The following is a 10,568-nucleotide window of genomic DNA, read 5'->3' as shown; positions in this document are numbered from 1 at the left end:
TTAAGACATCTTTTCTTCCAAGAAGAAAATATTATGCCAGCCTTACCAATAATTATACAAAAAATTCTGAACATGAAATGGTAATTGTTTAGAAAACTGGCAAAAACACAAGCAGTATAAATAGCTGTATAGAAATCAAAACTGATCAGAAAAAGAATGTTTTGCAAAGGGTATGAAAAAAGATGCAGTAGGTTTTTAGTCTGCAGATTGCATAATGGAACAATTTTGTCTGGGTTTTGCTGAAAGCTTGATTTTAGTTCTAAATAATATTCTTGTATTTTCTTCCTTCCCTACTTCCCTTTTCCTTCCTGCTCTTGCAGCTCCCTTTTGGAAGTCCTTGTTCAATTACCTTGTTCAGAATCAGTGGATATTGTTGATCCCATACTGTCAGTGCGGATGCGCTCCATGCCCTGCACGGATAGCTGTTCCAATCTGCGTTTGAGGTAGCGGTGTTCCCGCTGTAGTTGTTCTTTAATATTTAGAGCTTTTCGGTCCTGTTCTTCCAATTTCTTAAAGGGAGAGAAAATTAATAAGCCAACAGTTTTTATTAATGTTAAAGCATAAGTAATGTAAGATTTTTTCATAAATAGTAATTTTAAAGCAGGAATTGATGATCAGGCAAAATCCTCATTGATACAGTTCTATGGAATTCAGTAGAATTGAAGCTGGCTAGGTCAGGACTGAATTTGTCTCATAATAAAATACACAGACACAGAAAAAAGGAATCCATTGGAGATTGTTTTGCCACTAGTAACAGTTCCTCAGCTAAGACTGAATTAGTTTAGCCTTGGTTCTGGAGAATATTTAAAACATTTTACCAGGCAAAAGTGGTATCATCCTTGATAAATAAAAATAGCTCACATTTCAGTCAGAATGTAAAGCCTCTTTAGGTGAAATAAGAGACATCACCATAAAGAAACAACTAGGAGTCTCTTGAATGCCCTCCCTCATACTACAGGCTGTAGATATTTTTACCATTTAAAGTACTTCATTAGCAATACTGCAGTATTACTTATATAAAGTAGAAAGTGTTTACTAACAATTTGCTTTGTTCTTTTATTTTTCTTTCCTAAAATTTCTCTGGAGCAAATATAATAATTCTATGACAACATCCTACAAAATCAGTGGCATTAATTCAAAATTTCTCAGTAAATAGCCTGTGAAAGGCTTGCACTATCTTGCCTGAAATTTCCCCTGCAGCCTGAATTAAAGAAGGTATTAATTTTGGAAATAAAAAGAATACCTCATTCCCCATAAAATGTGCTGCACTGTTGATACAAAGGTAATAGAAATAATAGCTTTTAAGATTTCAACTGAACCCTTTTCCAAATCGCTGATAGCCATTTTCAGAAACAGACTATATCACTGGGGAAGAAAGTATAATGTATAACATGATAATGGGTTCACAAACTGGAAGTAAAAAGCAAAAATCTTTGTAGTAAAACAAACAGGGTTTTTCTGTCTGATTCAGTAAATTACATTTCTAGCAGTAAAAGCAGACCGATAAGAAAGACCAAATTTCTCTTTGAACTGTGTTTACATGTCCACTGAGTTTCAAGAGATTTACTGGGAGTGAATAGAGTTGCTGCCAACTCCTCCCTGCTGTCTGAATGAACCTGTGCTTGGTTTTCCAGAGGAGAGAGGGGTGTGACGGTGCACAGCAAGCCACAAGCCAAATGATTGCAAAGATTGTGCTGTTCCAGTGCAACCCTGAAAGCAGGAGTATTCATCTTGTGAAAAATTGGCATTATTGAACTGGGCAGTTTCCTGGCTGAATGAAAACTAAGTTCTGTAGCCTCATTTTAAGCCCTCTCCAAGGCAATACATCAGGTGGATATGCACTGTACCCAGATACACAGTGTTATACTAAGAAAAGGGGTTGGTACATCCATAGTCACAACAAACCAAATATGCCCAATTGATCAGATTTCCTTCTCCTTTTTTTTCCTGGCCACAATCCCAACTCCAACAACTATTTTAGGAATGGACTCAGTGATTCACATTCAGGAGACTGAACACTGTCCAACCACTCAGGGCAAGTTTCAGTATATGGGGGCGTGTGTGAAAAGTTCAAACCAAGGTGACTCGTCTGCTCTAGAAACGGAGGGCAGGCATTAGCATGCCCCGGCAGCACCGGCATGGTAGCAGGCCCGACCCTGAAGAAAGTCTTGCTAGCTATCTGGAAGGCCTCTAGACCTGACGAAGAGAAGCAATTAAGTGGCAGTACAGTCAGGGTAGGTTCAGTTAAAAACTTAAAAACAAAACTAAACCCCAGTTTCATTTTTCAGAAACTAAGTACTTGATACGGTGCATAATGGACTCTGAGACAATCTATTCCTTTTTTCCTTTTTTCCTTTTTTTTTTTTTAAATCAGGAGCTGAAACGGTAACTACATGGCTCATCTCTCATGCTTTCCACTTGTAAAAACACTTTTTCAATTTGTACGCCTAAGCCCATGATAGGGGGGCAGCCCAAGACAAAAAACACATGCAGTGCCCTTCATGCATGTTAGCCTGAATTACCCACAAGAGGCCAAAATCTCAAATGCTAAAAACGGGGGTTGCCCAGCTGGAGTAAATGTGCTTATAAGAGCTGAAGAAGTAGTTCGATAAACTTATTGACAAGAATGGTTTTGATTAAATTCATCTCTAATACTTTATATGAATTATACCATTCCTGCAACTGCAATGATAACTTCATGCTGCACAACTGCAGGCTGTTTTCAAAAATATTCCAAGATTACTGGCAGTGTTCAGCCTCTCTTGACACTTCACTTTTCTTGATCTATTTTCCTAGAACATTGAAAAAAGGCCAGATGAATAATTACAGTCTGGACACTGCAGCAGAAACTTGTTTTTTAACTTTTACGTTTAAATACTCAGTTGTCCTATTTCCATACATAACCCCCTCCCCTGAAAACTACAGAGATGAAAATGGGAGCAAAGGTATGTTAGGGAGAGAGGAGGCCTCGGGGGTAAATTCTCTTTGTATTACCTGTGCAATCCGTACTGTTGCTGAATCACAGGGAGGTTTGGGGGGGGGGGGGGGTTGGTTGCTTGTTTCTTTTTTAAACTTCTGGCTCAGATGCTACGTGAATGAAACATGCAAGGCAAGTGGCAACTATCAGGATATTTCATTTTATTTTTGGTTTCTTTTAAATGACTGTCAAACACTCCAAGATCTCATCATCAAGATGTGGGATGGGGTAAGACTAACTAATAGCTATAATCCCTTGACTCCATTAGTTATTTCGATCATGATCTTTTTACCTTGAAATCAATGCAGTACAATGCTAGTTTGCGCAGTCTTTAAAAAATAAATAGATAAATCAAAGAACAGCCATGACACATATATTATTTTTGTAAAATATAATATAAACCATTAATAACTAAGCAGAAATCACCAACATTTTATATATCTGAGACTGCAAGATAAATTTCAAAACTCTTAAACTTGATACTGTGGCTGAAATACTTGCATTTAATAAAGGCCAATATATCCAGAAGATTGGACATATGGATATGGACTTTGTGTGAGAAACAGTTTCCTCTCAATGGATACACATTCTGGAAGATTCTGCTTTAAAAGAAATAAAAATATGGATGAATATTTTTACCTTGATATGCATCTTAGCTCTTTTCAACAGACTTAGAGTGGTGTGTCTGGTGCTGTCTGGCCCAAGAGGCACAAGCTGTTTTAGCTGTTCCAAATATAGCCGGAGCTTAGCCCGCCTGAAATTATTAAAAATGAAGAGCGTTGTAGTAAAGTTACCCTCAAATAGCATATCCTATATGCAAACACCATCTGTTTGCAGGATCTCTGTGCAGAACTTGATTCAACAGCGGCTTCCTTTCCCCTCCCTTTGGCAAAGTTTCAGACCAAAAGGTCACTTGAAATACAGTAATACTACTTGGCACATTTATATAGTATTTTCATACCTATATTTTGAAGCTGTTTGCTCAGTCTGGTTATCCCCATCCTATAGAAAAGGGGAAGTACATTCAGAGAGAGAGAATAAACTGACCAAGGTAGGATAAGGTGGAAAAGCCGGGACTTCACTCCAACTCAGCGATTTTTGCAGGCAGAGGTTTTCCGGGGAGGGAGGACGGAGGCTGCGGACCCCGGTGCCCGTTCGCCGCGATCAGCCCTGCCTGACGTGGCCGACACGCTGCCGCTGCGCAAGGCAAGAGCGTCCACCTGCCTCCGCAGCCACAGCTCCGAGCTGCTTCCAGCCGGGGCTTATCCATTTATTCCAAGAGAGGTCTTGACTCCCTTCCCCTCCCATCTACTGATGCACAGTCCCCTTTGGGGACGGGGACAGGGCCATTCCTCCTGCCATTGTACAGCCAGAACAATGTTTATTATAAACACGAGAGAGGAAAAAATAGTTCCAGCTATGCTGGGTCCTGTTTTCTACAGTGTTCCTTTGTGAGCAGTACTCCTTCTCCTCTCAGTCATCTCTCTGCTGTATTAATAACATTAAATCCATCAGTAAAAAGAAGATAAACAACGTGGCATTTCTACAAAGTGATACTTCCTTCTTGGTTTTTAGACATTCTGTATTTCTTTGAGAGAGAAGCTGGCAAGAGACAGAAGAGCCTATGAAACAGTTAATTTCATCTATCCAAAACAAGGCTGTGACAAACTAAAGAACATTCTGTGAGTGTATTTCTACAATTAAAACCAAAAGAAAATCCCTCCTACTTTTATGCATAATATTGAACAGGAATCCACAGGAAATTACCCTTCATTTTTACAATGAAATAGATACAAAACAACATGAGCAACATCTGTAATATTCTGTTCTTGCAGACATATTCTATTCCTGCAAAATAGTCTAAATATACTCTAAATTCTAATATTCTAAAATAGTCTATTCCTGCAAACAAACTTTGCTGGAAATTACATGCTTCTGGTCAAGAATGAACTTATTTTTCCTTTTGAGCACTCAGTTCAGAACAATCAGTTCAGCATCTGTATTTGAAATGCAGCTTAAGATAATTTAACACACACGGAATGACAAATTATAGATATGTAATTGGAATGATTAGTGTAATGTGAAAACAGCCTGAGAATTAATGGGGGAAAAAAACCCAAAGCAAAATAAAATCTAATTAAAATACAGTACTGTAACGCTATGACTACACACTCACAAGTTCAGTTGTGACTGCCTGTAAGTCAGCAATATATTAGGTATGAATTCAAAGAGAATTTCTGTAAAATTGTTAATTCTTTCTTTAAGCCACTTACAAAAAAGAGCATATTGCAGAAAATGTCAGTCTCAAGAGAGAAATTGCTGACATTCTTTGTTTAGGCCTAGAGTTTGTTTTTAAATACGAAGCTCTAAACTTAATAATCTATTTTTAAACCAACAACAACAACAACAACAACAAAGTCCGGGGTAAATATTCACATGAGTAGCCCCATCAGATTGCAAAGTGGTGCTTGGCTTGCTGACTTAAGCTGGGACATTGATCTTTAAAACAGATCTAAAAGGTGAAGTACCAGCATTAGGGACTACTGGTATTAATACAGAAAACAGGTAAATTTCTATTTCTGTATCTGTAGCCTCTAACAGCTACCTGGCTGGTTTTATGTTTAAATAATAATTTTGCTTCAGCAACTAAATTCAATTAATCTTTTTGGTTTTTAAATGGCCTCTAAACATGCACTCAATCGTCTGCGTCACTCAGCACAACTTGGATGCGACTCTATTTAGACAGCTGACAGAGAAAGTGGAGACTGAAGATAAAGGAGGATGCGGCAAGGAAGAGGAGGAGAATAGCTCCTAAGTAGTAAAATAGAAAGTTAAATACATTAACATGCAATAATCGATATGCTTGCAGTAATTAAAAGCATTATAAAGAATATACAGAACTGTTAATCTGTTAATCTGAGGTGTTTCTAATATTAATCCTGAGAAACATGAATAAAGCCAGACTACATACTCAACTTGTCTTCCTTCTGTTAACGTTTGAAGAAAGTCTGCTTACCACAGGGGACAAAATAAGGTTTTAGTATACTTCGTTACCATCAGCTGGAGAATTAACAGGAATATTACCACGTTCCAGTGGACAACAGCTGTATGTCTTTTTAAAGCATTAATACTTTTATTTTATGTGCAAACCAAGTAAAGCAGTACTTTACAGAAGTGCCATGAAGAACATGTGACTAAAGTGAATAAGACTATTTTAATTCATCAATATAAAGAATTTTAAAAAGCTAAATAATAAAAAATTGCTTTAAATTATTCTCAGCACTAATAATTGATAGCACTAAATGTAATAAATACACTAGCTAAAAGGCCTGTTCTACCTTTATCCTTTTTACAATGGGACTTTGTCATTCATTTTCTCAGTATCTATGAAACTATGAAAGATTTCAAAGCGTAGGCACATACATCTTTACATAAATACAGGTACATTTATGTGGCTAATTCACATAACACAACGGCATAATCAGTGGCATAGACTGTGAACATAAAAAAAAAAAATCGTAATTACTATGATACTAGATTAAATGTGCCCCCCCACGTTTTTCAGTTTGCAAGTCCTAGGAAAAAACGTAAGAATGCAAGCAAACATTTCAGGCATGTTATGTTAACAGCTCACAGCAACGGGAACAAGGGACTCGAACTTCGCAGCAGATAAATTGTCACGTACAGAATCTGCCAGCAGCAATTTCTCTTGTACCGCCGGGAACTGACAGCCGCCTCTCCTCAGCTGACTGTAACCCCCTGAAGAGGGAAAGGCAATCACAGAGGTAATCACAGCCTGAACCGCACGGGGTTCGGCAGTTCACGCCTTAAATTCCACCTAGAAAATAAGCAAGAAACCACCCGCTCTCAGAGCGACGGTAACGGAGGTGCGGCACGATGCTCCGCTCCCGCTCCGGGATGCGACCGCTGCACGCGCGCTCACGCACAGCACGATGCCAGGCCGCTAACGCGGTGCCCGCGAGAGCGCACACTCTCCTCACCTCGTAAGGATGTGCAGAAACATCCCTCGCTGCTGCTACTAGCTGATTTTATCAAGGAAGGTAAGGGTCCAAGAAAAGCCCTCGCAAATCGGCATGCCCAAGCGCTGCCACGGGAGCAAGGCCCTGGGGCACAGCGCAGGAGCCGGTGCCTCTCCGTTGCAGGCATGGCTCTGCGCCGCTGCCCGAGACAGGCACAGGGGGCACGTGTGACCTGGCTCGGACTCATGCACTGTCTTGTCTGCTAGAAGACAGAGCAATTTCAGGTGTTCTACACTCCAACACTTCCACATATGTGAGCTCACAAATATGACCCTACAAATCTATATTACAGCTATTCTGATGTTTAATAAAAATGAATTATTAACACCAAAAATTTGGTAAACGTTCCCCATAAGTGGCTATGTTCAGAAGCCAAAAAGGCTGTCATGCAAAAATAAATCAAGATCTTTGACTCTAACCAATTTCAAAATTGCATTAAATGAATCTGTTAAATAGTGGTCGATAAGCTCCCCCATATGTATGAAATCATAGATGCAAAAATCCATTTTAGCACACCAAGAAGTGGAACATTAAGACTCAGAAGAAAAAACTAAAGCACATTGTTCACACTGGATAATCTTCATTCTAAGGAAACTACAGTAATTCCAAGAAATTCCTACAGCTAATTAATGGGTAGTTACAATGGGAGCAAAATACCTCTCAGTAGGGTCAAACAATGTAACAAGAGGCAATGGCTGTGAATTAGGAGGTTCAGGCTGGACATTAGGAAACAAGTTTTTACTAGGGTGGCAATGCAGCACTGGAACAAGTTGCCTAGAAAGGCTGTATAAGTTCTGTCCTTGGAGGTTTTTCAAGATTTAGCTAAACAAAGCCATGGCTGACTTGATCGAACATCAGCAAGAGTCCCACTAGAAGCAAGAGACTGGGCTAGAGACATTCAGAGGTCCCTTGCAATCAAGGGTTCATACAGTCATAGAAACGTTGATTGTTTGTAAAGCTGTAGCATCCGACTCACAAGATTGCTCCCACTCACCTATCAACAAAGAACCGGTGACTAAAAACTGTGCCAGTCTGCTCCAACACAGTGCTGGCTTTGCAGAGCAACCTGATCCACCTACAGTCTTTCCCCAGGGGCTGTCTGCAGGTTTTATAACAGACCCAGCACAGTAGTTAGAAATAGCCATTAGCTAGTCCAAAAGCACACACTTGTGAAGCTCCTCAGGCCATATTTGCACGTTTTTTTGATGGCAGCCAAGGTATGTTTCCTAAACCATACAAGTAAAAATCCAGAGGGCTTAGCAAGTATCTGGGGGAGAGAACAGCATCCACCATTTGACCCCCTGATCTGCACAAAGCCAGCTGGAAAGGCAAAGGTTTCCTTCGGCAAACGTACATCCACAGCAAGTTGCGTAGTCCTCAGCATGGCACGCCTCAGCCAGGCATATGTGAAATTAAATGGCCACCGACGTTCATGACAGCAACAGGGTGACAGAGAAAAATCCTGTCCTGTTCATGTTAAACCTTGGCAACTGTGCTGGGAATGTGTGCTTGTCAATCATACCACCCGGGCTGGGGAAAGCCATGCCGGCAACGCTGCTGACAGCCTTCCACACGTTCATGATAGCTAGCATGGGATAAGCATTTCCTCCGAGCTGCTCCCAAGGCCATAAACCACAGTTCCACCAGTCAACATTCTGCTGCTGACTGCCAGGGATGACTGGCAGAAAGGGTGTTTAGCATCAAAATGGCAATGCTCATCCGTTTCTCTACCATCATGGGCAAGAGCATAAGACTCACTAGATGCAAAGCAAATTCATGATGGTGTTCATCTTGTACATCCTCAAGCTCTCAGTCCACAGCCTTCTCAAGTCAGAAGAGTGACTTTCGCGCTTGCACCCACTCACTTGTTGACCCAAGGCTAGCTGTAAATAGGAAGGAGCAACTCTTACCACTAGAGTTTGTTGTCCCATCTGTCCTAAAAAAGCTCTGTCGTGTTCACACCCTAAACACTCCTAAATTGCCCAGTCACAACATGGAGCTGCCTTGGCCATACTGGGTGGCTTCTTTGAGCTGCAGTGTCTCCAGCTGTTGGGCAGCAAGGATTTGGAAAGCTAGTAAACAGGCAAAGAGCAACAAAACGTCCGTACCACCATACTGTGTGTACTCAATTTCCCTTTGCACTGGCTCCAGCAGAGATCGGCTAGAGCGGGAACTGTCTACTCCATATTGCTTCACCACCCACAGTCAAATGTACCTGTCACCCCACAGTGCATCGCTGACGCATGTATTGGCACGTAGGAACGCCTGCCTCACCAGAAGGCCTAAACTGGTCTTTCTGCAAGATGCTTTCAATGCTAGAAATGCTTGCATGGCTGAACATCTATCTGTATTTCAAATGTCCCAAATTAGTCTAAACTAACTGTGTAAACAGGAGGTTGAAATACTCTTAAATCAATTATTTAATCTACTAATTCTTCGTGACATTCTGAAAAGAAAAGGACATCTGTAGGTCAAACACATTGAAAATGAAATCATTAGGAGCTGCACTGTGAGAACAACAGATAAATACATTTGAAACAGATACCAAAATTAAAAATTCACCATCTTTGTACTTTAATCAATTCAATGAAAAAATCAGTCAGCCTCAGACCCTATTGTAAGGCCCAACTCTGTCCTTCCTCACATGTAAAGCACACAGAATTTTTAATACAAATAAAACAAAACCCCTGCTTCAAAGAATTAAAAAGTATTACAGGTAATGTGAACAAAAGAATTGGAAATGAATCTTAAAGAGGCAATATTGTTACAAATGGAACAGAGTACCAGAGCAATTTGAATTCCTTCTCCTCTGTTTTACATTTTTTCCCCACATTGAACATATCCCAGTTCTGGTGCTGTGCAATGGAATGAAGCTAATATACCAAGGTTTAAGTATAGAGCAGTTACTGATGGTTCGTTGTTGCTGAATGACGATGCAATCTGGACTAATAATGTGCATAGGATAAAGTCAGAGAGGAGTCTCTAACCAAAAATTCACTTCTGGAACCAAATGTTCTCAAAGTACATTCTGAACCAAAGAGTTTTGGGCTAAGCCCATAACTCTAGGTCAGAGACCCCTGAAATAACTAGTGTTTGTTTTTTCTCTCTAAAAAAAGCTCATTTTGCCTCCCTACTGGTTCTGAAATTCAGCACAGAATACAGAAGTAAGTTAACTGTAGTCATAATGTGCTCTTGTTCTTACAGGAAGCCTGTTCACAGTTTTATTTATGAAATGCAAATACCTGCGTACAGGGAGCACTAGCGTTTTAGTCACAGAGAATCAGCAAACACAGCGGCTCAGGATCCTTCATGACACGCAGTGGACATGATGAACACAGACAGCATGATTATTTACGTTCTTATCATTATTTTTAAGTTTTTAAAAAATGCAGACTGGCAGTACAAACTTCCCCATCATGACTTCCGGATTCACCTGTCACAAAGGTTCAAATCATAACTAGGAACTCTGCCTGCCTTACGACTGCACCAGCAGCTTTCTTGCGCTGAATCACACAGCTTGGTACGGCAAGTCAAGACCTTCTGAGTGGCTA

The 10,568-nt window shown here is 40.2% G+C and overlaps 1 protein-coding gene across 4 annotated transcripts in view; it reads right to left on the bottom strand.

The window, feature by feature from the left end:
* MXD4 (MAX dimerization protein 4) overlaps window positions 1-10,568 on the bottom strand; it is a 39,402-nt gene that overhangs the window by 3,966 nt on the left and 24,868 nt on the right. For all 4 annotated transcript variants that reach the window (XM_067298299.1, XM_013959982.2, XM_013959983.2 and 1 more), the window contains exons 4-5: window positions 3,617-3,731; window positions 350-509 (exon numbers count right to left, since the gene is read on the bottom strand). In XM_067298299.1, coding sequence (XP_067154400.1) covers window positions 350-509; window positions 3,617-3,731 — 275 coding nt within the window. The remainder of the gene's footprint in view (window positions 1-349; window positions 510-3,616; window positions 3,732-10,568) is intronic.

This window comes from Apteryx mantelli, chromosome 5 (assembly GCF_036417845.1).
Source record: "Apteryx mantelli isolate bAptMan1 chromosome 5, bAptMan1.hap1, whole genome shotgun sequence".
NCBI classification, from domain to species: domain Eukaryota; kingdom Metazoa; phylum Chordata; class Aves; order Apterygiformes; family Apterygidae; genus Apteryx; species Apteryx mantelli.
This window is presented reverse-complemented; position numbering and strand designations above follow the sequence as displayed.